The 25,620-nt window shown below is 42.3% G+C and overlaps 1 protein-coding gene across 10 annotated transcripts in view; it reads right to left on the bottom strand.

Annotated features, from left to right (window-relative positions):
* The window catches only part of ncor2 (nuclear receptor corepressor 2), an 86,156-nt gene that overhangs the window by 18,426 nt on the left and 42,110 nt on the right, over nucleotides 1-25,620 (bottom strand). For 3 of the 10 annotated variants that reach the window (XM_062383793.1, XM_062383854.1, XM_062383835.1), the window contains exons 7-27: nucleotides 25,113-25,169; nucleotides 24,357-24,409; nucleotides 21,890-21,956; nucleotides 20,284-20,456; nucleotides 20,009-20,123; nucleotides 18,179-18,357; nucleotides 17,434-17,488; nucleotides 17,233-17,331; nucleotides 14,959-15,092; nucleotides 13,068-13,228; nucleotides 11,885-11,947; nucleotides 6,800-6,942; nucleotides 6,513-6,651; nucleotides 4,903-5,332; nucleotides 3,726-3,846; nucleotides 2,873-3,155; nucleotides 2,042-2,089; nucleotides 1,552-1,716; nucleotides 1,151-1,287; nucleotides 860-959; nucleotides 376-486 (exon numbers count right to left, since the gene is read on the bottom strand). In XM_062383793.1, coding sequence (XP_062239777.1) covers nucleotides 376-486; nucleotides 860-959; nucleotides 1,151-1,287; nucleotides 1,552-1,716; nucleotides 2,042-2,089; nucleotides 2,873-3,155; nucleotides 3,726-3,846; nucleotides 4,903-5,332; nucleotides 6,513-6,651; nucleotides 6,800-6,942; nucleotides 11,885-11,947; nucleotides 13,068-13,228; nucleotides 14,959-15,092; nucleotides 17,233-17,331; nucleotides 17,434-17,488; nucleotides 18,179-18,357; nucleotides 20,009-20,123; nucleotides 20,284-20,456; nucleotides 21,890-21,956; nucleotides 24,357-24,409; nucleotides 25,113-25,169 — 2,833 coding nt within the window. The remainder of the gene's footprint in view (nucleotides 1-375; nucleotides 487-859; nucleotides 960-1,150; nucleotides 1,288-1,551; nucleotides 1,717-2,041; nucleotides 2,090-2,872; nucleotides 3,156-3,725; nucleotides 3,847-4,902; nucleotides 5,333-6,512; nucleotides 6,652-6,799; nucleotides 6,943-11,884; nucleotides 11,948-13,067; nucleotides 13,229-14,958; nucleotides 15,093-17,232; nucleotides 17,332-17,433; nucleotides 17,489-18,178; nucleotides 18,358-20,008; nucleotides 20,124-20,283; nucleotides 20,457-21,889; nucleotides 21,957-24,356; nucleotides 24,410-25,112; nucleotides 25,170-25,620) is intronic. The other 7 variants (XM_062383817.1, XM_062383860.1, XM_062383800.1 and 4 more) reach the window with 6 other exon arrangements.

Here is a 25,620-nt window from a genome sequence, read left to right as displayed (position 1 = left end):
ACGGACTCCCAATGAGACTTAAGTATCGGCCACTAATTTACATTCAGAGACTTGTGCTTAAGTCACTCCATGTGGTCCTCACTGTGTCCCTAAGGTCACTGTCCTGCTGAGGTGGTAAATCTTTTGAGTGTGACAGTGCTCAATAAAACATGTGGAATGGCTCGACTTTTCCAAGGTGTGGGGCATCTTCATTAATGACAAAAATGCAGTTGGTTTTAAAACAACCAAACTCACAAAAAGTGAGTCTGAATATTGAAACTTGTGTAAATCTTTACCTATTAACATAGCACAGAGAAAAACGTAGATTTAAAGCACTAACCCTATTGTAACGTATAGGGGAATTAAATAAAGGAAAAGACAGGGGAAGACATGCACCTCTTCCTGAAGCACTATCGTGAGGTGTACCCTGGGTCGACATGTTGTCAGCTTGGGAGGATGAGCTGCGAGGGGACAACTGTTCCTGCTTTACCATGGGGTAAGAACCTGCTGCATAGTGAATGACACATAGACAAAAATGAGACAGGTGTGTTAATATATTGTTGCAAAAGATTATCAGGCCTCATTTAATTTCTTAGGCCTCATTTAAACTACTGCCGACAATTTCTGTATTTAAAAAAAACTATCCACAAGAATTTCGTTTAAAAGACATATTTGTTTCAGTGTATCTGCGTGTGAACATGCAAATTTGAGCATTTGGGAAACAGAATTTTTGAAAATCTGAACTTTGGAAGGTGTAGGCTTAAATCTCCTCTTAAGTGACTTAAAAGGCAGTTAGCGTGTGGAGAGGCTCAAACTCACATGAAAAAGGTTGTTTTGCCTGTGTGCGCATTAGTGAAGTGCACGAGACAGTTTCACTCACCCACTTTCCTTTGATCCATCCAAGACAACCCCATCTGTGTGGGGGGCATCTTTCCGTGGTCCAACCCATGAGCTGGGCTGTGCAACTGCACTGGGGTGCCCTGAACAAACAAGGCGGTATTTTTTTTCAGAGAATTTGTTCGATTCATTCACAGTATATTTCATGTAGCAAATATTCAAAGGTTCTAATCAGAGTATATTGAAGAAGATAATAACATTTTAAATTTCTATGATGTTTTTGGGGCCAACAGACTAGGTCAAAGCTCCACTTTTCATTTGTGTGCTGATATACCTGTGTGATGGAGCCTCCGGGCTTGGTGGAGGAAATGAGAGGTGGTGGTTCTGGCATAGTGAGGGGTCTCACTGCTGCCAGCCTTCCACCATCCTGTGGCAGACCAGGGAGGGAACTGTGGCCCGCTTGCTGTAACGCTGGAAAGCAGGAGGCATTATGGGCTTGAGATCTGAATGTCAGATTTTTGGCTTGAGTTTTTTCTTGAGGCATTTCAGCATCAAAATGCAGAGGTTTTGTTAAAAGTTCCCATAACATGATAAATATATTTAAATGTACGCTTGTTAAGTGCACCAAGGCAATTTCCTGTATGTGCAAATATACATGGCAATAAAAACAATTCTGATTCTGATTCTGATTCTAATAACATAAAAAAACAGGACAGAACAGAGTGGAGGACTCACAGTTGAAGTGGAGCAAATGCTGGTCATGGCTGATCTTGGCCATGTCTCGTGGGGACATGGGGTAGGGGGAGAGAACTGGGCGACCCAAGCTAGAGGTTCTTAGATCATCTGGGCCCAGTGCCTGCTTCTTGGCTTCGCTGTGTGGAGACAAGGCCCGGGACTTTTCTGAAACAAAGACGACACAAACAGTCAGGACCGAAACACAGCACTCAACCAGACCTCAACTAATCCAAGAAACTGTCCTTTTTGCCACTGCTACTTCACTGTTGTCAACATCATTGACACTGTCATGGTCATGAGCACACAAAAACCCTTCACGCCACCTCCTAGCCAGGGTGACTCACCACTGAATTAATTTGTTAACATACACAACAACCCACTGAAAATATTTAGTACACACAGTAAAATCCAGCAGAGGAGGTGATTGCACTGTAGTGTGCTTAAGGTGCAATTAGGAAGGAATAGGGGAGAAGGCAAGGGGTGAACCTACTTAATCCCTGCAGGAGGGTCAGTAACCACCTCTCGTTGCCTTCCAGGTCTGAAGGGACACAAACACACCACAGATCATCGCATCCGCACAGAATTTATCTCTCTTCCCCAAAAACATGCTCTAACCTCATCAACCCTTTTACTGGTATTACCCCAGGATGTGAATTTAGTATTCACAAGCAGGGAAGTCCTAGCAAATAGTAGCTTGAAAATATGTCTACACCTGCATCTGCGGCATGTGTAAAGAGCTTTTTAAGTCTTATTTCAAATAAGTCATTAAAAGCGTGGCTGTCTGATCAAAGTCTTCACAGCTGGCGTGCCCACTTGGTTATAAAAGACCCGTCGTTCATCTTGACTGTAGCTAAAAGTCTTAAACTTGCGCTCTCAGACACTCACATTCCACAAGCTCGCAGTAAGGGCAGTGAACTGGACTATATTCCCTTCTGGGTCAGTTGCAATACCACATCATTTATCAGTTCCCTCTCCCTGTCCCAGAAACACTTGCATACCCTAAACACTAGAGAACACAGACTCAAGGTTAGAGCATGTAGCAAGGACCAAGTAAGTAAAACTAGACCAATTGCAGAATTGTCTTTCCTATCATATCCTTACTCCTCATTTATAGTGTTAATCTGACTTCCATGAATCCATTTATGCCACAGTTTAAAATGGACAATTTCAGAAATGTGCCATGGTACGTGGGATGGAAGATCATCTCGCCAAGGTGTGAAGTGAATGCTGGAAATCGTGTGAGGGGTTTCTACACGTGTAACTTAAGCAGCTGAGTTCATTGACAGTAAAAGCAGTTTTCTGTCATGATGGAGGTTCGTACCATCCTTGTCGCTGGAGGGGCTGCGTGGACGAACACGAGGGCTGCTGCTGTGAAGAGCCTCCCTGTCTCTCTCTGCCTGCGAGCTGTACAGTTGCGGTTTGCATGGCTGGCCTAAAAGCTGCTGCTGCTGCTGCTGCTGCTGTTGTTGTTGCTGTTTGACCTCCTGGGAGGACTCCCCATGAGCCATGGTGATCTGCTGTTGGTATAGTGCCAGGGCGTGGGGGGGAAGCAATGTCTTGCCACTCCCACTCCGCTGAATGCCCTGCATGGAGGCTTCTGGCATCTATACACAGGATGAGAGGTGAAGAAAAAATGAAGGTTAGATATAAACCCTCCAGCACAAGACCACTCCTATCTGGCATTTGACACATGGTTCGCCACAAGCAGCATCTGACAACCACGACCGCTAAAAAAAATTATCCTATTTCTTGGTAAGCTAAAGTTTCTAATGTCCGGCATCTAATTTCTTCTCCACAAAGCGATCTATCCCATCATCCTCCATCTGGCGGTTATCTTTTACAAATATGAATGGACAATTTCATGTGCAATACTGTTATTTCTGTGATCAGAGCGACACTGATAGTTCTGACACCACATAAATTATAGTGTTCTCTGCGCGTGTGTGTGTGTGTGTGTGTGTGTGTGTGTGTGTGTGTCTGTGTCTGTGTGCATGTGTGAGTGTGTGAGTGTGTGAGTGTGTGTGCGCGTGTGCATGTAACCTGAACAAATCAATTTTTGGTTACAAAACACTATCTGGGTCAAAGACCCATTTCAGGACTCGAAGTGGAGGTGTTCTTCTCCAAACCGTCACGTGATGAGTGACAAAAATAAAAATACACACAATTAGACTCACAATAGGTGGTATAGCAGCAGCCCTCTGTTTGAGCTGTTTCAGGTCCATGGGCTTCTGTAGCGGGGAGGATATGACCCCATCGTGAGTATAGTTCAGTAGGCTCGGCCGTGGAGAAGTCATTCTGCACACAGAGGCACAAAAACATTAGTGGATGTGACGAGGATGCTGAGGGTAAAGGGTGCATACTTATATATTAAGTGTGTCTGCCAATGTAAGTATTACCCTGTAACTATAACATGGCCGCAAGCTTTCATATGTCATATATCATATGATTTGTCCAATTTAATCCTATTTAAACAATCCATGTTGAAAAAGAACTATTAAATACCATAAAAAGAGCAGAGGTTCTGAATGTGTTTCCATCCCACATGTCAGCCTACCCATTCCCCACAGGAGACGCAGGCACATTCACAAATCCTAAGGGTGATGCAGAAATATATGGTGTGTGTGTGTGTGTGTGATGGATGTAGGATGTGCGTTGACTAAGCCTGACACTGTGGAAGAGTTTTTGTAAAAAAATCCATAACCATGTCTCGCACATCTGTCGAAAGCAAACAGCATTCTCTGAATCACAGACGGCCACGCGCTTTGAGCGCAACAGCACAAAAGTGTGTAGCCCTGCATACGCACACGCACACATACACACTTACTCTCTTTGTTTGCTTTGGCAGAGAGGGAAGCGTTTCCCTCAGCTCTGCCAGTACATGCAGTCTGCTGTCATGGAAAAAATTGAACAAATACCGTGCAAACAAAACTAATCACTCCTCCCACGTACTCTGACACCCATTTCTTGTGGCCTCATTCACACACATATACTTATAGATTCTCAATATAGATTCTCATTCATACAAAATGAAAATAAAATCTCTGGTTGATAGAAAAGAGCATCCTGTGGCGTACACAAAAGTAGCTTGCCAAATATGGCTTCACTGCTGTACAGAGTAGCTAGGCAACTAATAACACTTCAAAACCCTCGCTACTGTGGTAGACCAGAGAAGTAGGACACCTAGAAATCCACTGCTCAAAAACCAGAGGCCCTCTGGCATTAATAATCTCAACCAGGCCCGATGATGTCATAGATAAAACAAAACAGGAAAGAGATTTTGTGATATGTTTATCTAAATGGATATAAAATACATATCAAATTTTCACATTGCCCCTTGCTGAGAGTTTTTACCTGTTCTTTTCTGTGTTGTCTGTCTCCTCCATTTCATCAGCGCTGCAAGTAGCACTAGAGTCACTGTCGCCATGGGAGCCAGTTTTGGTCCCATGATCCTTCTTGGAGCTCCTGGTGGAGCTTTTTACTTCCTCTGTCTCTGCAGCAGGAGGTTTTTTATCTGTAGCATCACTGGGTGCTGCAGGCTGCAGCTGTTCCTTGTTGGACTCCCCTGTCTCAGTCTTTATCTCCTGCTTTATGGCCGAGTCTGAATCTTCTCTGACTGGATTTTTGTCGTCCCCTGCCTGGCCCATGTCTGATCCGGAGGCCTCCTTATCTCCGGAGTTGGAGCTGGCCTTCGACCTGCTTGAGCCCTCCTCTTTGACCTTGCTGTCGTCTGACGAGTGTGGCGAGGGCAAGCTCTCGGTGTCAGAGCTGTTATTGGCTCCACCTAGCAGGGACAGAGAACAAAGGGAAAGACAGATAAGACATGGAGACAGGGTTTATAATCTAAATCATGTTATATCTCTATGTCAGTTTTCCCGCTAGTGGCAGATTCTTCACAGTGCCAGTCTTCTGCCTAATCAAGTTTCAGTGTACAATAAGGAGGAACACAAAGCCACAGGGATGCTGAAATGAATCCCCAAAGGCTTCAACATTCTATTGTGGAAGTATAATCTACACAGTATACTTCAATCAGCAGGCTACAGCAGGATTCTCAAGATTATTTTATGGATGTCACTTCTGATTATTATTCTTCAAGCTAACAGGAACAAGTCAAAGAGTTCTACTCTGACATGCCATTATATGCACTCAGTGACCACTTATCCCTGTACAATGTAATGCAATCCAATAGTTGCACACTTGCACTGGCCAATAGTAGCTTCTCAAAAGCTTAGAATTCATCACAGAGATGTCATAAAATGTATAAGTGTACCTAATAAAGCATTCAGTATGTCTAGCTATTCATTTAAAAAGATTAACTTTTGCTTTACTCAGTACAGGGTTTCTGCAGGTTTCAAAAAGTTAAATTAAACACCTTTAGAGACCCCTTTAGACTATAATGAATGAACTTAAAGAGCAATATCTGTCAATATCAATAACTGTGATAAATTCAGGCCAGTTCTGATCAGTTATCAGTTCCTTGTTGGTCTTATTTGCAGTTGTATTACAGCGTATATTTGACAGAGAACTATTTCATACTGAGAAATTACAAACTATGCATGCTGCTAAAAGAGAAAGTTAATTTTAAAGCATGACGGACATAGCACTAAATGAGTTTGGATATAATTCAAACATACCTAAACATATTTACAAATGGTATGTTATATGATGACATATTTAAGACTTTTTAATGTTTGAATTTCAAATTATTGGGACCCTGCAGAAACCCTGCAAGTATATTTGACTGAAAAATATATCCACAGAAACAATCAGGATATTGAGCATAATACATTATTAAAAACAAAAATATACTGTTAAATGTAACCTCATAAAACAGCTTCCTATTTTAAACTGTAAATGACTCATAATACCTAAAGTCATCAATCAATAGATGCAGGTATAATAGAACCTTTGATTTATAGTGTTTTGTTTTGGTGTGGCATGTGTTGCTCTTGTGAGTGTTGTACCCTCTCCATCTTCATGGGCCTCGTCTTCATTGCCACTGGCTCCTGAACCCTCCATCTCCTCCTCCTCTGCAGTGTACGGGGCACTAGCCTCCTCATTCTGCAGGGCTTTGCCCCTTCGTCTGGCCTTTCGCTCCTTCTCCTGGGTCAAAACAAACGCACACTAAATAAAAAAGCCCACTGATCTTCAGAGGAAAACCAGAAAAATAACTCTTAGCTTGATTGTGCGCAAACAACTTCACATGTTCAGCATCACGCATTTCAAATATGGCTCAGAAACTGTCGCTTACCGATTTCATTTTATGCTGCTGCAGAATCTCATCCAGTTTCTGCCTCTTCTTGTAATTGAAATAGAAGTTCTTGCACTGTGACACGGTTTTAGATCCCACCATCTTGGCGATGGCGGACCAATTCCTACCATACTGGAGAAGGCCTGGAAGTAACAGATGGACGGGCAGAAGGATTAAGATGGTACAGGAACAAAGACACTCAGACAAAGATTACATGTATCTGTTGTATTCTTACATCTCCTCTCTGTTTCAAAATAATATTTTCTATAAAGTTGTAAAACAGCAAAGTAAGCTTTGTGAAGCACAAGACTGTTATTTAGGTTTCTGCTCTACAGAGAATATCTCCAACCACAATCTGTTTGAGTGCACAGTCTAGAAGATTATCTATGGTAAACCAACAGCCACACACATCTGACTCTATTCAGCTGTCAAAAAATGGCACATAAGAAGAGATCGAGAGTGAACGCGGGGAGTCGGGTGTCGTGGCTGACCCGTCATACCAATGACATCATTAACTCTTCCCACTGGGGTCACTCTGTGTCATACCGTAGCTGACTTTTATGTGACCCAGTTCTAAGAAACCCTGGTCCTTTACTCAGTCAACCACATGAGTTTGCCTTACACAAGAGTCTACAGGCACCCGCTTGGCCAGAGCTGTGATAGATCAACCTGTCACGCACAAACGCATAAACACACGCACAAACACTAACAGTTTAATGTAGGTGTACTAGAGGAAGACATGTAGAGAGCATTGACCGTGTAAGTGAGTTAAAAAGACAGGTAGCGTAGAATTTACCTCCCTCCTAGAGTCTGCTGTTAGCTAAAGGCAGCTCATTAACAGTGTGTGCTGTAAGAGGCTTAAGCTTACACCACCCACTTGTTTCCTGTGCCAGCCTGACAGGTCCTGGCAACAGGACAGCCGCTCGAAGGGGATGGGGGGGGGGGTTGGGAGGGTGTTATTAACAGGCACAGAGCCAACACCTCCTGGGATAACCTTGGACATAGGTCTCTGCATCTCATCGCTTAATGGTGGCAGTAGGACAACTACAACTCCAGGCCAGAGGAGAGGGAAAGGAGAGCTGTTTACAGCCCCGCCAATTCAAGGGTCATATTAATCGGAAAGATTAACTACGATACTGACACTTGATTGAATAATGGAAGTAATAAGCTATAGCTGCAATTAAATCTGATCTATTAATTGTTTACAAGTCTATTTTCAAGGATATCCTTCACGGGACTTTAGTTCTTTCTCTGTACATGGATCCTCAGGGGGTAAACGAGATATGAAGATATAAACATGTCACCCCAAATGTGATTGAAAAGGGAAAAAAAAGATAAATATCCTAGTATAATATAACTTCAGTTCATTATTTATTTTACTAAATTAAGTAAAATACAACCCACTGCCATTAATAACTATTGATGTAATGATACTTTTGCATTTATAAAAGCCGTGCATCATATAGCAAATGGTTGAAGTATTATATTCACAGTCACTCTGAGAAGGCATTAACAACAAGCAAAGGTGATCTTCAAGTCTGAGCTGCTAGCGTCTAAAAGCTGCTGGACACCTACAACCTGTCAAGTGTTAAAGTGGAAGAGAGTTTGAAGCTGAAATATTTATCACTTGCAGTAAAGGCATAGCTAGGAGAGCTTCTCCAAGAAAGACAAGAGGAACAGTTGGCCTGACTCATTCCAAGAGTGAGTGAGACACGTGATCGACACCTATCAGGCGCAGTTAGACGCCCTCCAACCGGCCAGAGTACACACCAACACACATGTGCTCGGATGAACAAAGACACAAACAGTGTCGTCGTGTCACACATATTCAAACCACTCAGGCCAGCACTGCACCCAGTGAAGTTAAAGCAATAACAGGGCAATTCATTTACAGAAAGTCAAAGGTTACATTGTTATGACCTCTGGCTATATCCAGTTTATTCCACAGTAAGCACCTACTTAGAGCACAATCCGAAGAAGCAGCTCTGGTTGACTCGGGGCCTTAGTCGCTGGAGCAACACACATGGAACAACCATCCAATCGGCGGCAGCAGTATTGAAGCAGGTGGTAGCCTCACACCCAATCAAGTTGCTACATATCCATTAGCTCCTCCCAGAGAAAGTACAACAGCACCTGGTGCAGCCAGAAAGTGGTTCTTCCTGTCTGTCACATGCCTGTCACTCCGGTCGTCGTCTCATGGCCCTGCAGTGGAAAACCCTATCAGACGGTCTGATCTGTGGAGGGCCAGCCGGGAAGCTCTTCGGGGCTGGGCCTTCCGATCCAGAGTAGAGGAGATGAAAACAGCTCAGTCTCGGCGCTCTTCCTGCCAGCTGGCTTGATACTTGAGCCGGTGTCGGGTTGACGTGTTCCAAAACAGCACATGCTCCTGGCCTCTCCCCTCCTTTTTCCTCTCACTTTGTCCTGCCTGCGCTTCGGTGAATATTGGTGTGTTCTTCTCTGCCGTGTCTCTCCCCAATGGCGGTCGTCTGGGAAGACTTCCACAGGAAAGTGGGACTGTGGGGCGGTGCTATGTACTCAGCCTTTCTCTCCCCTCATCTGATCTCTCCTCTATCTCTCTTTTTTTTCTCTCCTCCCTCCCTCTCTCATTCGGTCTGTCCCTCCCCCTACCTCCCTCTGCCAGCAGGCACAGCGGCACGAACGCACACACGCACACACACAAACGCATGAGTGAGTACACACTCACTTGAACCCTCCCTCTCTCTCTCTCTCTCTCTCTCTCTCTGTCTCTCTTGTTAATACTAAAGCACACAGGCACAAACACACACTAATGCAGTCCAAGAGTAAACAGAGAGCAGAAAAAGAGAGACAGGAGAGAGAGAGAGAGAGAGAGAGAGAGAGAGAGAGAGAGAGAGCGAGAGAGAGAGAGAGAGAATAGCATAGCAGAGCCACTGAGCTAAGAGACAATAGAGAAAGAGAGAGGATACAGAAGTGGAGACTGCAAAGAGAGAAGAGAGGGGGAAGAGAGGAGGGGAGGAAGGGAGTTGATGTTGATACCATGAGAAAGCATAAAGGCTTTCACATTTTTCCTGACTGACCTGCTTTTCATCTTGAATGTGACCTCTCACCAGTCTATAACAGCACAGAGTGATGGGAGAGAGAAAGTGCGAGAGGGAAAAGAGCCGCTTGCCAAACCTTCCACAGCTCTTGCCAATCTGGGCTGCTGCCATCTCCCATCCAAGAGAGACGGAGACAGAGCGGAAGGCAGAGATAGAGCAACAGTGGAGAAAAAAGAGAGGAAAAGATAATATGGTATACTCTCCTTGCTGCTCCTTTAAATGGGCTCTTCCAGCAAGCAGAGCAGGGGCTGTTATCCAGCTGCCTGCAAAGCCTGCCAGATTAGTGCACTTACATAAACGTCAGCCAAGAACAGTGCACATGCAAACACACACAGCTCGGACCAAGGGCACACAGACACAACCTTTGCCATACACATGGGCAGACAGAGCTGGTGGGTTAATGAGAGACTTTACAAAAAAATTGGCTGTCCCTTATTTGAGGTATCACTCTTTTAAGAGCAGAGAAGACAAGAGTGATCTATGCGAACTCCAAGGGAGCGCTGACTGGTGCTGCCTTGCTGGAGTGCCGCTGTCCAGCCGATCACTATTGATGCCATTATTCAGATCTGTTTATTTCAAGGGGATAAACACACTAGCATCAAGACACCTAAGCTTCTTTAAATCATATGGATATCAAGCACCTGTAAGTGAGACCACACTGACAGCTGATCCAGTTCGGTAAGGAAAAGCATGGCTGTGGTTAGGATCTTGGAGGAGTTCAGTTGTTGGAAGGGGAATCCCTTTGAGCAGGTGTTGGGGTGGTTGTTAGCGCCGATGAGAAAGAGCACCTCCTCCTCTTCGGCGGAGGAGGTGCTGTAGCTGGGTTGTGTGGTTGTGGTTACATAAGTGCTTCATAGAAGCCCTGCTTCCACCAAGCTGTCAGGCTTATCCTCTGGGATGGAGCCCCCCTCAACTAATCCCACTGAAGGAGAATGGAACTGTAGACATTAACCAGGATTACTTCACAAGACAATGTTCGGGCCAGGCCAGCGCCAGTTATCACAAAATAAGCTATCAACTGCCGATAGAGGCACTTCATCTGCTGTTGATTCAGGGAAGGACAGGTTAAATTTGTCAGAAGCAGAAGTGAGAGTCACACAAAGCATGATGACACATCATGTAGAAATGGCCACAAAGTAGCCGCATCGAAGTGAAATTGTTGTCAAGTCATGTGCAGAGCAAGACCTCACATTAGAAGAAGCAGCACTCAGCCACCTAAGCCCTAGATTAAAACATCAAAAGATACATTAAATACATGAATCGGGCTGAGTTTTGTTAAGGTGAGGAGTCAAAAGTAAGGTTATCAAATATTAATCTAACTGACCTCAGCAGCTATCACATTTTCTTGATACACACACCACTTTCAAAATCTGTCTTCTTTTTTTTTAATACCCCAACAGATGAGAAGCAGACTGTATGTCTGGTGTAACACATCAGCGGGGAATCCCTATCAACAGAGAAGTACAAATAAGAAACCACAGAGGGTGAAGGAGCTCATTCAGTTTGCCACTGAGATTCACGCACTCCACGCAACAAACACTGTCAGATGCATTCACGCGGACAACTGGTGCAAGGAAAACGGGCAGCAGCCTCTGAGAATAGGCTTCTGGGTAATCTTTGGTCAGAGATAATAAACAAGCTAGGCTAATGACTGCTGCCTTCGCTGGCTGATAAGAGACAGACTTTACAGCCTCTCTGATAAAAAAAGACAGGCTGCCTTGACCCAGAGAGACAGGGAAATGGCTCCAAAGAGCAAAAGACCTAGTCCAGGCAGACTGGCGCACGCACGCACACACACACGCATGAACAAACACATGCATAGACACAACCGAGCAGCACGTGGCAGCCGCTGCCTCACAAACAGGAAGTCACAGCCGCATCACTTGTCTATGCTATCGAAAGAACGGCCCTTGATCTGCTGCTGATAGTCTTTTCTTTGATGGATTGTTATGCGAGTAACTGTGACGAAGTTACATTTCACAGGCAGGGGAAATGTTTATCTTATTACCTTTTTTGGCAGTTTCCATCTCTTCTTCAGTCCAGCGAGAGCTCTCATTCATCTCCAGATTGGCTGTAATAAAAAAAAAAAAAAATAGAGAAGTCAGAGAAGGCGGGCAGAGGTGGGGGTGGGTGGGCAGTTGTCACAAAGTCAGTTAGGGAGTGACTGACAAGAGGAAGGGAAATAGAGAAATAAGAGAAGAAAAGAATAAGTAAGAGGGGGCAGGGTGGCTTGTGCTGCTTGCTAAGGAGACACTGCAGCGTGGGTCGCTAGGGACTGTTTGTTTTAGGTGGAGGAAGCAGGAAATCCAAGGAGAAAAGTCAGTTAATGATTATAGACATAACAACTGGGTTCATTCCCTGCATAAACCACAAGCAGGGCCGACCCTGGCCATGCGCAGCAGACAGCAGAGCAGGGGCCTCTGCTAATGCGTCCAAACAGTGGCGGAAGGGGGGTTCTTCTGCTTATGAGATTCTCTACAGCCAAAGTCACCTGGGGATTCCCAGTAACTAAAACCTTTGCTGCAAGGGCGACTACAGCATATAACAACTACAAAACTGCTGAATAATCAAAAATCATTTATAGCCTGCAGCAAGAGTGTTGGTGTGTACATGGCTGACTTGCCACCAGTGAGGAAACAAAGAGCTAGGTGAGGGGTCACTGCTTACACAGAGAGGATTTGTACTCAAATAACACAAACAGGATTTGAACTCATGTAGTCGCACTTTTTCACCGCTTTGATTTCTTAGTATGTTTACAAGTGTCACTTTAGTATAAAGTGATAAGCGTATGACTGAATGTGAATAAGCGAAAGAAGACAAAAGGAACAATAGTGCACTCTTGTGGTGTGGGACAGGAGTCCATAGCTGAATCGAAGTTGATCAAAAAGGTGGTAGTGAAATAATTACACTGTAAATTCTTTATCATTTTTTTTGCTCCTGACAGTTACACATTATTTCATCCTACATTATTGGTGTTAACAATTTTTCATATCTTTTATTTTCTTTCTATAAAGTTTGAACCCAGATTGCAGATTCCTTGCGATGAATAAAAAAATGAAAAGTTAAACGTAATTTACCGAAAGTAATGTTGATGCAAATCACTCACAAATAAAAAAAACTGTTTGAAATGTACAGCACGCAAATTTTGTTTTTTACATTAAATAAGACGAAACAAAGCTGCAGAGACTGACCAAGCTCATTGTTGAGTGGGGGTGTAGTGGTCTCCTCTACTTCACTGGTCATAGAGCGGGTGATGCGGCCCTTGCGACGCCCCTGACTGTTGGCTGTGCGTCGACCCTTGAAAGCCACAGTCGGCTCTTTGTCCTCTGCATCCTCTCCAGAGGTGTCGTCCCTGCATTTGAGAAATGTCAACAGAGTCAGCTACAGATACACATGGGGGGTTTGAAGGGTGTTTGATGTATATGATGCATCAATGATATAGAAGCCAAAAATAGAGGGCACAGTTCTCAAAATTGTGGAAAGCATTGACATGAAAAATGGTTTAGACTGACAACAACACAGTTGTATTAATCCAACTGTCCATGTGTGTCACTGCTCAGCATCAAATGCCAAAATCCTGAGACAGAATCTGCCATGTACATTGTGTTATCATTCAAAATTATAAATATATATATATTATTGTATTGAGAAATTGTAAAAAAAGTGTAGGGAGATGTTAATAATACCAATATAGTATTGTTGTCTGTCACCATCATGTCCCTGATGCCTGAGCCACTACACTGCCTGAGCTTTAGTGAGTCAAACTTGGCCAAGTGTATGCCCACTGTTCTTCTTTTTCCCGCTAGATATCAATTGTCAGCACTAAGCCATGCCAGGAGAGAGCCATTGAGTTTGAACCCACTGCTCCTCTATTCATCCTCCCTCAGCTACATTAATCTTGCTGAGAGGAGCTAGTGGCACACTAAATATAGCTGCGCCAGCTGTGTCAGGGGTAACGGGCAGGTAGCAGGGGGCGTTGGGAGTCATGGAGTCCCCCTGGCCTCGCCTCAGAGCAGGGATGCAGAAGGCGATGCTTCATCATCATCATCTCCTCCTTTCAGTTTGGCACAGCTGCTTATCTATTTATATTAACTGCCATCAATTGAAACTGCTGCAGTGCAAAGCCACAGCTGAGATCACTGAAAAGTGCATGACCACAGACATAATTCTGCATTTATCAGTTGAAGGTCCAGTTTGTGAGAATCAGGTGAAAGAGATCTATTGGCAGAAATTGAATATTAAAGAATTCTATGGATGTAAATACTTATATTTACATCGGGAGCAGGTTCTTTCTGCAGAGGCTGACATGTGTTTTACAGTAGCCTAAACTGGAGAAACACTCTTAATCTCTCTTTCATGTTTGGAAGAAGATGGTGAGGTGAGGGGTTTTCAGCTTCAACATGCAACTTCACAACCAGAGGCAACTAAATTCTACACACTGAACGTTAATCTCCAGTCAACAGAAAGCAGTGACATTCAGGATGTTGTTTTGCATTCTTTGCGGGCTATGTACCTATAAACACCCCCTCCACCTTTGCTGCACCCACCTGCTTGCCCACAGCTAAACGAATCATACTGCAAATTGTTCTGACCAAAAAATCCAACAAACACTAACAACTTAAGCACAGAATATTTAAAAAGGACACTTGGCACCCTTTTTGGAAGGGGAGAAGCACAAACAGAAAAGCAGCTGTTTGAATAGGAGCAACGAATGGACTTTGACTTTGTGGTAGGTGGAAAGTCTTGCTGGAGGTGAGAGAGTGAGAGCTCAAGGGTTGCAGAATGATTGGATTTCCAGATCTGCTCCCCGCAGCCAAAACTTACTCCTACACCATTTGCTGCATCCTGACCTGAACCTGGAACAATTCTAAAAAGGAAATGCACGTTGAAGAAATGAAGAGAGCTGGAAGATAGCTGCAGCTGTACAGTTTCAGGCCCATCCAATGTGTCGGATCTGTTAGTTGTTTTTTCTACGCAGTATTTAGACGTAAAATTGAAGACCAAAAATACAATTTTACGTCTTTGATACAAAACATTAGTCCAGCGTTGAAAGATTTAGTCAGTATTTATATAGAGACTCACTTCATTCCATCCTCTTTGTCTTCAGCTTCATTTTTGTCTTCCTCCCTCTCTCCCTCCTTCTCTTTCTCCTCCTTCTCCTTTTCCTCCTGACTGCTGCGGTTCACCTGTTGCTGCTGTTGCTGCTGCTGGCCATGCTGTGATGAGAGAGTAAAAACAAGGCATTCTATTACAAAGATAATCCAAGGTAAATGGATACACAAACACCACAACCTCTCATGTAACCAGTATTTGATATACACATGTTAATACATAAACACTGAAAACTATTGTGGTTAACACAGAGCTGTACCTGTAAGGGAACTCATCTTATTTAGTGTTCTTTTAACTACAGTCATAATCAACCCTTTTGTGAAACTTCAGTAGATTACGCCAATATTTTTCTATCATTAGAGATTTCTCATTTCACCTTGTGCATTATCTGCATGTTTGTGAGTAGGCAGAACTGATCTATGATATTATATGAATACACTTCTGGTTCAGCACTGTCGACAACATAGTGTTTGCCTGGCTCTCTGATGAGATAACAACAACTGCACTATGGTGTTTTCAAAAATAAATAAATGTGTAGCATTAACAATAACTCTCTTTGTCCCTTTCCAAAACTTGATTTGTCTTATTTAATAACAATACACTTGCTAACCTAAAGTCAAAAAAACATGTTCATTTTCAGCAAAGGCAAAACCAAACAGGATGTGAAACTTCCAGAATTACGGCAGGGCTTTTCTGCTGCACAACCTTTGTGCTTTAAACACCCTGAACCACTTCCTCACCAGCTTCCTGCCTGTCTGGGCTTTATGGGTTAGAGTTCAGATGAGTACAGAGACACAGAACTGACCAAAAAACCTTTAACACTGCTGAACACTGACAAAGAAGATATACTAACAGCGAAAACATCTGCTGCTCCGTTTGGTGTGTTTGGAGTTGCTGCCTTCGAGCTTATGCCTCTAGGCGAGCTCTTCCACTTTTCCTTTCCCTTTCTCCAGATGTATCACTCTAATAATCTCTATCCACCGTGAATATGTAGAAGTGTTAGCGCTGCTTCTAAACTTTCTCAAGGATGATCCAGGGCCATACCTACAGTAAATTAAGTTAAAAGAGCTATTTCACGGCCAACCCACTCAGTAAGGCTGAAAATACATTAAGATTTGCATTAGCCTATCACTTATTCTCACCTTCACTATCCAAACGTAATCTCCATTATTATTTGTAGTCATTCTGACATATAGCACTGCACTTTCTGTTCCTCCTCTGCCGTTACCTCCCTCTGTGCCTGTGAGCCATTAGTGCTAGTTGCTGCTGCTAGGTAATAAGCAGAGGTTTCTTCAGGTAAAATGAGGCGATACCATCCTCCTACCAACAGGAAAAGGTCGGCAGTAAATTAATCTGCCATTCTGTTAGCACCTGCCACTGTAAAGTTAAACATATAGCCCCTGATCTGAGGCTAAGTAATAAATGGGAGCTCATTGGCAATAGATATTACCTGTGTGCAAGAAAAAGTGTGAGTATGGAAATCGTGCTGACATGAGGTGCTGAGCAATCTGTGGCACTTGATCAGCACTACTGAGCCACCTTTGGCATTTTATAGCTTAAACAAGCTTGATACTGAGATTATGTTCATACACGACACAGCAAGATACTCCGCCTTTTGTTTTAGAGAAGATTAAATCATTTTGCACAACCAAAACTTTCCCACTTCAGTTTACTTTCATCAAAAAGCTAACTTGCAGTTTACATTCATGCCTGTCTAGCCTCATATAGTGTCTAAGGTATGTTTTATCATAAAAAGCATAAAGATAATTGTGTCCAAAAATATGTTTTGTGAGGTCAAAGTGATATTTATGGTTTTGAGATTCAATTTGTACAACCTTTGTGACAGATGTAATGACAAGTCCTACAGGTGTGCGATTTATTGTGTTAAAAAAGTATGAGACGAACATGGGGTCAATAAAAATCTGTTCATCTTTGAAACCAAGTGAATGTTTGAGCCAAATTTGATTGGTGGTTGTCCTTACCTAACCTGTTTAAATGCAGAGAATTGAGTCAGGCCTAGAATGTAAAGACTGAAACAGAAAACGTTTTTTTCTTCACTGAGTTAATGGTTCTAGTTACTGATAAATGAATGACTGACAGCAGCCGACGTCTAGTGGACAATTGATAGCCCGAGAAGACATCTGGTGTTTGTGTGTCTGCAGCTCGTCTGACAGCAGGGAGTGGTGCACCTCACACGGGGCTTGATGAAAAGGTTTAAACTGTTAGCTTCTAAGACGAGAATACCTGGCTTCTTCCACGGCGTCGGTAGTTCCGCCGCACTATGTTCTTGTAGTTTTCATTCTTCTTGGTCAGGTAGTAAAACAGCACACACTCAGCCACCGTCTGAAACATAAATGAAATATAATGTTTTTAACAACCATGTCTGGAGAAGACGGGACAATGCAGCGCAAAAAAAAAATTTGAGAACATTTGGGAAACCAATACCTTCCTTTCCAGAAAAGATGCAATCAGCACAAAGTTTTTTGGGTGCTGGATGAACCTGTAAAAGCAGAACAAACACACTATTGAGACCGGCTTCGGAGAATAACTAAATATATTGACAATTGCTGAAGGACAAACGATGATCACAGAATAACAAAGCGATAGACTGAGGGGGTTATGCTGCGAAGACATTTTAAATTACAAGGAATCATATTAAAAAAAAAATTGGAACTAATGGCTGTACTAAAACCATTGCATTGAAAATGAAAATGAATCAATCAGGTCTGTAATGAAGAGTTAATCATCCGATATTTTGTCAGTCCACAGAACGATTATAACAATTCCATGAAGACCTCGTTTTCTGAGCCATGTTTATAACAAATTTGTTCTCATTTATTCTTTGCAGTGGGGGTGGGATAACCTTAATATTCTCATGGTACTGGTACATGGAATAGTCACATGACACATGACTCCAGGGTGACCCTGCTTTAAAGTAAATGAGTTTGAAACGTCTCCTGTTGCTTCTCTCAAAAGAGGAAGATTCACTTCCCTACAAACAACTTATTTCCCTTCATTGGTCACAAAAACTTCAAAAGACATCCCTGAGTTTATTGCTTAAAAAGAAGCTCTCTGAATGCGAAATTCCGAAATGTTACCGACAGATATTTCAGCTTTATTCTCTCCAATAAGTCAACATATGTAAAAATAAAGAAGTTGAAACTATATTTTCAAAAATTGTTTAACTTACTTCTCTCTGAAAGTGTCCTTCTCCTGCTCGCCCCACATGTTCATAACCTGTCGGTCCTTGTACACCTTCATTGGGTCATCCATCAGTCCATTCATGTTGATGAACTTGATGCGTTGCTGCTCCGCATCAAACAGCATAGGAGGGATGACTGCCAGCTGTCGCATTTGCTTCTCTGTGTTCTGAAGTAGACAAGGCGAAATACAGAAATCACTATACTGGAGTGAGAGGGCTGATTTGATTAGGGAAACCATCTTAATGGTAGGAACATGTCTGAGCTCAGGAAAGGGGACAGGACTTATAGAAAGACACTGGTGCTCTGACACACAGTTTAATGGGACCACGCTGGCATGTTAGTAAGAGGTATATTGTATGACAAGTGGTTATCTCAGCAATGTCCACTCATAGCATGGTCCTTCATTGCTAAGAAGAGCAGTGCCTCATTTAGTTGGAGTCTGACACCACAGGCTTAGCAAATCATCTGCCCAGGCTGACATTTCTACTAGATGAACCAATCATATTTCTAACTATGGCAACCATGTCGGCACAAATATACAATTTTTTAAAAGAATGCTGTTAAGATGAGAACCTTATTGACATGTTTGATAATAAAACCTTTCCAAGAGTAGCTAACATTGAAAGCTGTAATTTAGAAGCCGATGCTAACATGCACCACTGCAATGATGTTTTCCTTCGTCAGGGACGAGTATAAGGACAATAGCTTGTGATGAACCTGCAGCTGACACTAGGTGTTGACTGAGACGTTATAAATGGAGGAAAGAGAGACAAGGGAAGGCTGTATAAAAAGTGACAGTCAGGTAAAACTGTCAGACAGTATCAACGTTTTGGGAACATTTCTGTCGTAAAGCAACTGTGTTTGCCGCATGGCTGTGGTGGCCTTTAAGGGCTGGTAGCTAGCCTAGGCCAGCCCTGCTAACTTGGTTACCACAAATATCCCAATGGTGTAGCAGTTAAGAATAATCCCTCATTGGAACCATGTAAGGCTGACCCAGAAGGACTGTTGCAGTGTGTGACATTATGTACTGGCATATGCCAATAAAACATCAAGGTGTTATAGTGATTACAGAAAGCTTGGGCTATATTTTATGTTGGAGAAGCGGTTGTGATCTGTTGGTAGTTGCTGGACGTCTTGGATCATATGCTTAACACCAATTATCTAGTTTTTTAGGGGTGTTTAATAACTGATTTGAGGGTCTGTGGAAAAGAGGGATGTATGTTGTGTAGTTGAAGCCTCTTGAGAGGAAATGTGTGACTTGTGACAGTGGGAAACATCAATTAATCTTGAGCCAATCTGACTTTTGACTTGCAATTATTTCAGGCTATGCTTTCAATGATATTATGATATAGTTATGATATTTATAATCACTACTGTTTAAAGAAAGTGAAACTCAATAATAAATAATAAATATATTTTATCAAAATACAATGTTCTGAATATGGAAGTCATTAATGGCTTATTTTACACAGGCCTGAAGTTCCTCTTTTCTTTCATTTACTCCTGTTCTTATAAACAACTGAAGACAATTGACAAAATAATCAAGTTAGAAAATTAAAGCATAAGCTGTATTTATGGTATATTGCTTACACATATTTAACAGGAGCCCAGCATTAGTATTTTATGTGAAGTTCAGTCACAACCACACACACCCAGAGTTTAATTATTGCAGCTTTGGAAGCCTTGACAAGCTCTCTACTCCATTCATCTAGATGTCATATCTCCATAGTCATTTAAAAGCTCATGATCATGATAAACAAGAGCAGGTGGCAGGGCAAACCACTTTAACATCACTAAACAGTAACACTAGAGATTACCTCATGCTCTGATATTCCATCAATGATTTCGGAGACCTCGTGTTCACTGCGAGCTGCAGACGAGCTCAGCCCACCTCCTCGCTGCCCAACGCGGCTACAAGTGGGAAAATAGAGACTGCAACTGAGTTACTCACGTAACACAGTGACATTAATCCACATTCATTATTTAAGGTATAACAGTATTAACACAACAAAGCAAAATTATTAAATCAGTTCCAGAAATTATCCATCTTTTTTAACTTTCACACACATAAACAAAAAAACTGTGATCTCACCTCTGCATGCGCTCCTGCATCTCTCTTTGCTTGCGGATCTCTGGGAACTGTTTCTCGTAATACTCCCGCACCTTGCTTTCCTTGGCTCTGCGCCGCGGATTGCTTTCGATGCGCTCTACCTTTTTCTCCCAGGCTTCCATCAGCTGATCATATCTCTGGCAAAATTTCTGTTCCTGAAGCAAAACAGAAAAGGCAAAGAGCTTAATCCAATGTGGATCCAATAATGGTTCACAATATCGCTTACATTTAATGTCAAGACACAAACTGAATGGACCACAAAGTCTAAAAGAAATATAATTCCACAACTTTTAAAATTGCAGAGTGAAGTGTTTACTGGTTTAAATTTCCAGACATGTCTTTTATTTTTTTATTGTGTAATTTCAAAAGATTAAATTCATTGTCATCGCATTTCGTTTGTCTTTTCTTGACCATTATGAAAAAATTGTGGTGAAACATAATGGTCTATGTGGAAGAGGAAAGGCTCCCAATGAAGATATAAAGAGTGCATTCTATGCTAACAAAAACACAATTCAAATTAACTATATTCCATGTCTGCGGCTAGATCCTAAATCTCTCCTAAATCCTACACTGCGCATTTAACAGGTATTTTTCAAATAAAACATCTGCCAAAAGAAAGGCTGTCCAACAGTTCAATAATCACAGTCAGTAAACTTCCTTAGTCTCAGTCTCTCTGATGTCTCTGAACATGTACCTTTACATGTCCAGAGGGGGCAAGGTGATATTTTGGTATTCTATGGGGAGTCTGGCCTTGAGCCATTGCTCTGACAGACGACGGCCCACTGTTTTCCCAGCTTCCTCACAAGCAGGCTGTAAAGCAGACCATTAACCCTGGCGCAGACACGACCCTCAGTAGGCTCATAAACAACAAGGTGATGTCTCCCCTCGCTCAGCCCAGGAGGAGCTACCTCCCCCACTTAGACACAGCATGAGAAGACTGGACACTCATCCATGACTCACATGCGTTTTGAGAAAGGTGCTGAATTTGAAAACTCCTCTCACTGACCTCACATAAACTTTCAATACATAATGAATGCAGAGCTGTAAGGACAATTGTTTCTGGCAAGACATCTACTCTTGGAAACCTTCTTTGAAAAAGCTATATTTTGCCATATTCACAACTTGTGGAATCTACTGGATAAAACTGTGGACTTGGTTTGCAATAATGATTTTCTGTCAGGCCAGTTGATTTTAAGATGTTCGTCTGGCTCCAGCATCAGAGCTCGCCCCATTGATCTCTGCTTTATTTATAGTCATGCTCTTTGGCTCAGTCTCGCTCAGTCACTGCCAGGCAAGAGCGGCTACTAACCCCGCACAATGCTCATTATGGTGCTTGGCTGAATTCAGCAGATGTATAACAAAATCTCTGGAATCTGCTTTCATGGTGACAGTAAGAGATTAGTTTTGTATGTTTTTTTAAATCGTTTCTCCTGATGGCAATAAATTACTGACAACTAACCAAGCCTTGAGCTCTATTCTTCTTTGGTCTGCCAAAAAAGACTATTAACTTCATGAAGAAGCTAGGTCAAGTCATCAGGCATGATCAGATTCCCAGTAAAGTGTCACACATGTCCAGTTCTCTACTTACCCACTGCTTACGAGCATGATTTCTCCTCTTGAAGTATAAGATGAGCTTCTTTCTCATTGCCTGGTTTCTGAGAGGGATGACGAAAGAGAGGCAGAGAGAAAACAGAGTGGCAGAGGGATAGAGAGAAAAGGAGACGGTGAGGGCATTCAAGGAAAACCAAAATTCAAACAATGCTTTGGCTTTCATCACAGTTCCCTCATACATTACATGTTTCACAAACATGTTCCTCTTTCTTGACTTTTTCTGCCTAACATCTTTATCCAATATACAAACAAACAGACGCGTACACACACATACAATGGCTGTCCTTGTATGCCACCGCTCGATACTCAAACTTGCTTCTGGCTGGGAAGGACAGTGAGGGGAGCCAAACTTATAAAACTTGTCTGGGCTGGGAAGAGCTAGCCACAGTGCTTCAAATAAAGGTCAAGGCCAGTAATCTCCTTAGGCAGCCACTCAGTTTGACTCTTTCTTTGCTGCAAGACAGAGTTTTATTTCTGACACTTAATCTGTCAGTTGTAAGGTCACGTTCCCCGCTGATTAATGTAATCGTATTCTACATTAGTCACCTCAGCTGAGCCACGGGGTCCCTCGGGTCACAAGCAAGGACAGACGATGAGGAAGTGGGCAATTCATGGTGCGCAAGTTTAGGGAAAATGAGAAGCTAGCATTAAAACATTTTGGATCTAGAGTGATAAAACTCACAGGATGACCCATGCTTCATTCCCCAAACATGTTATCTGCAATTACAAACACATTCCATCTTTACAGCCTTAACCCCCAACCAACATAAACACTTCCACATATCCAAACATGCAAACAAACACATATTGAGCAAAGTATGGGTGAGAACGCTTTAAAAACAGATATGGCATTGTCCCCTGGACAGCAGATGGCAAAGGGGAAGATCAGCAGCCTTAAAGCCTAACGAGAGGTTCCCTTAGTCCTGCCCTAGGCCTGTGCCATTTCTGAGATATCAGCGAACACTGTAATTTGGCACAGTACCTACAAGACATGATGGTTGAAAGATTCATTATACACAAACTTATGACAGATGTTGTCCAATGGTACAACCAAACGAGCTGTTCAGACCTCAAAGTTAGATTTTGTCTTAATAGTATGCTGCATTTATCATCAGTTGACTGGTTTGAGCCCTGAGTGTGCAGGAGACGAACTGGGAGGAAATCCTGAGCAGTTATTAGTACTCCTCTATCCCAGCAGGGATAAGTGCGAAGGTTATCAAACCGGTTAGCAAAACAAAGAAGTCGATTGTGCTGGCTCAAAGCAACATAGTGGTATTTTATAACACACACACGCGCACACGCACAGAGAGAGAAAGAGGGGAGAGTTTTCAGTTAATTGCTTTGAGGCAATCATACTGATCAAACGATGAAGGGATCAAAAGGAGTGAAGACAGAGCCTTGTGTGGCTACAAGGTCAGACACATCTTGTGGTATGCTACTGTGCCCAAACCACTGTGCCAACGGTTGAGATGCACCATTATAACCCTTCTACAGCTCTTTGATGTTCCTTAGTGAATAATGGTACTTAGAAGATTATGATGAGCCGCATTGATAAAGATGGCCTCAATGCAGATATCTTCCACCATGTTAAATTGTCATGATTTATTCATCATTAACCTAATGCAACCTTGGATGCTGCGAAAATAACTCTGCTGTTATTATTTTATGTCACAATACCAGGGTCAAAAAAGTAAATCAATGGTAATTGTAATCACCTCTGTCTCTAAGTTCTAATGGTAGAAGTAAGTTTATAGAGGAAAACAAAAAAGACAAGGATCATTGGAATATAGAGCTGTAGCATGTGTCACTCTTCTGTTTCCTGAGTGATGCATGGTCGCACAACCATGAGTAACAGACTTAAGCCTACTCCTGTAAGGTATAACAAAGTAAAAAGGCATTATGTCAAATTTGGACAAAAACGCTCCAGTATTTCAGAGAATATAAACTTTAATCATTAATCTCTCCCTAACAGCGGGATTTGCAGCAATTGTTAATTAAGTTAAATTCATAAAATAATTGTTGTATGGTGGGTCCAGGTGATCTATACTGGGTGCAAGACTGAGGACAGTGACTGTACAGCCGTGACATCAGAAATTATTGGTTTGTTTGAGGCCAAGTTTCTGAGAATGTGCTCTGTGAATTTCTTTTTGTATTAAGCATCTGGATATATCTATATTATATACATAAAAGCGGTTTTCTAAAGAGAGTCACTCCTTTATTAAATGTATAAACCAACAAATATCTCCTATAACTACAATCAATAACCGGCCTTGAAGTCCTACACTTTCTTCTGACCGCAGCAATCAAAGTATAGTAGTGTCTCTGCTTGTCGTAATGTTTTAGAGGTCTGTGTGAGCGCTTATTGTAACGGTCCAACTCTTCAGCAGCTTGTTTAATAGAGTGTTTATAAAACATTTTGTAGAAGCATTTGGTGACAGACTCACATTTTGATGTTCTCATGGTACTGCTTGGTGTCAGAAGGCTGATTGTACAGAGGCTGGAACAGAACAAGAAACCAAAAGAATTAGTTGTGTAAATGATTGCAACGATGAATATACATGAAGGACAGATGACAGATTTTACTCAAATATCCCCCCAATGTCTCAATGATAAACTCCACCTAATGTAAGAGTTAAATGTTTGCAGAAATGTTAATTAAATAACAAGTGAGTCGCAGCTCTGAATGACAGAGGTCAAATAACTTGATCTAGCACAAAATGAATCACTGCAGGAACAGAATCTGTTAAGTGTAGCATCTTAACGTAATTTGTTGAACAGTACGAACTGATCAAATTCACTCAGTCAGTGTTTTTGTGTGTCTGAGCAAATTACAGACAGATACAGTATGCATAAGTAGATACAAATTAAAAAACACAAACATAAAATATATAACTGCAGCCAAAGGAATGCTTTTAATGTAAGGCTGAGCAAAAGTAGTGAAGTATATATGTTTAATATGTGACATATGTTTGATATTGCTTAACTGTGTACATGAGTACATATATCAAATATTTAACTTCATTCATTTACAGTGGTGATGGGTAAATCAGTTGATCGATTCAGACCCTTTCCTAGTCTCTCCCTAACAACCTTTATTCCTCTAACCTGACCCTCAACAAAATCATCACACATGACAAAGCAAAGATGTGAGAGTGAGAAAAAGATACAGAATAAAACACAAAGATTAAGTCTCCACTCACCAGTTCTACCCTGGGTCCCAATCCCTCCAGTATCCTGTGAGCTTCTTCTGCCTTTTTCTGGTCAGGGAACACAACAGAAGTAGCGCATTAGCCAGCTGCCTGCACCTCTGCCATCACCACGGCAACGAAGTGAGCATGCTCACTGGATCACAGAGGCTACGCTGCTTCACGCTGGACAGACTGACGGACATACTGGTGGATGTATGGATGGATGGATGGATGGATAGATGGATAGACAGACAGATAAATAGACAAAGAGAGGGATGCACTGACTATTATTAGAGCTTTTAACTCTAGATGGGCCACAGCTCCCTGGCTCCCCTCCCAGAAAAAAAAAGATTACTCACCTCCCCTGTGCAGGGAGGTAGAGAGAGAGAGGGAAAGCAAGTGGGAGTGGAATAGAAAATGAGTGGGAGAGAAAGTGCAAAGAAACTGGGGGAGGAAGAGGGGGGGGCTAAAGGGCTTCGATGCTTATTTCATAAGAGATGTCTGATGAAAGACAGAGACA

This window comes from Platichthys flesus, chromosome 3 (assembly GCF_949316205.1).
Source record: "Platichthys flesus chromosome 3, fPlaFle2.1, whole genome shotgun sequence".
Classification (NCBI taxonomy): domain Eukaryota; kingdom Metazoa; phylum Chordata; class Actinopteri; order Pleuronectiformes; family Pleuronectidae; genus Platichthys; species Platichthys flesus.
Note: the sequence above shows the minus strand (reverse complement) of the source record. Positions and strands in the feature narration are given on the sequence as shown.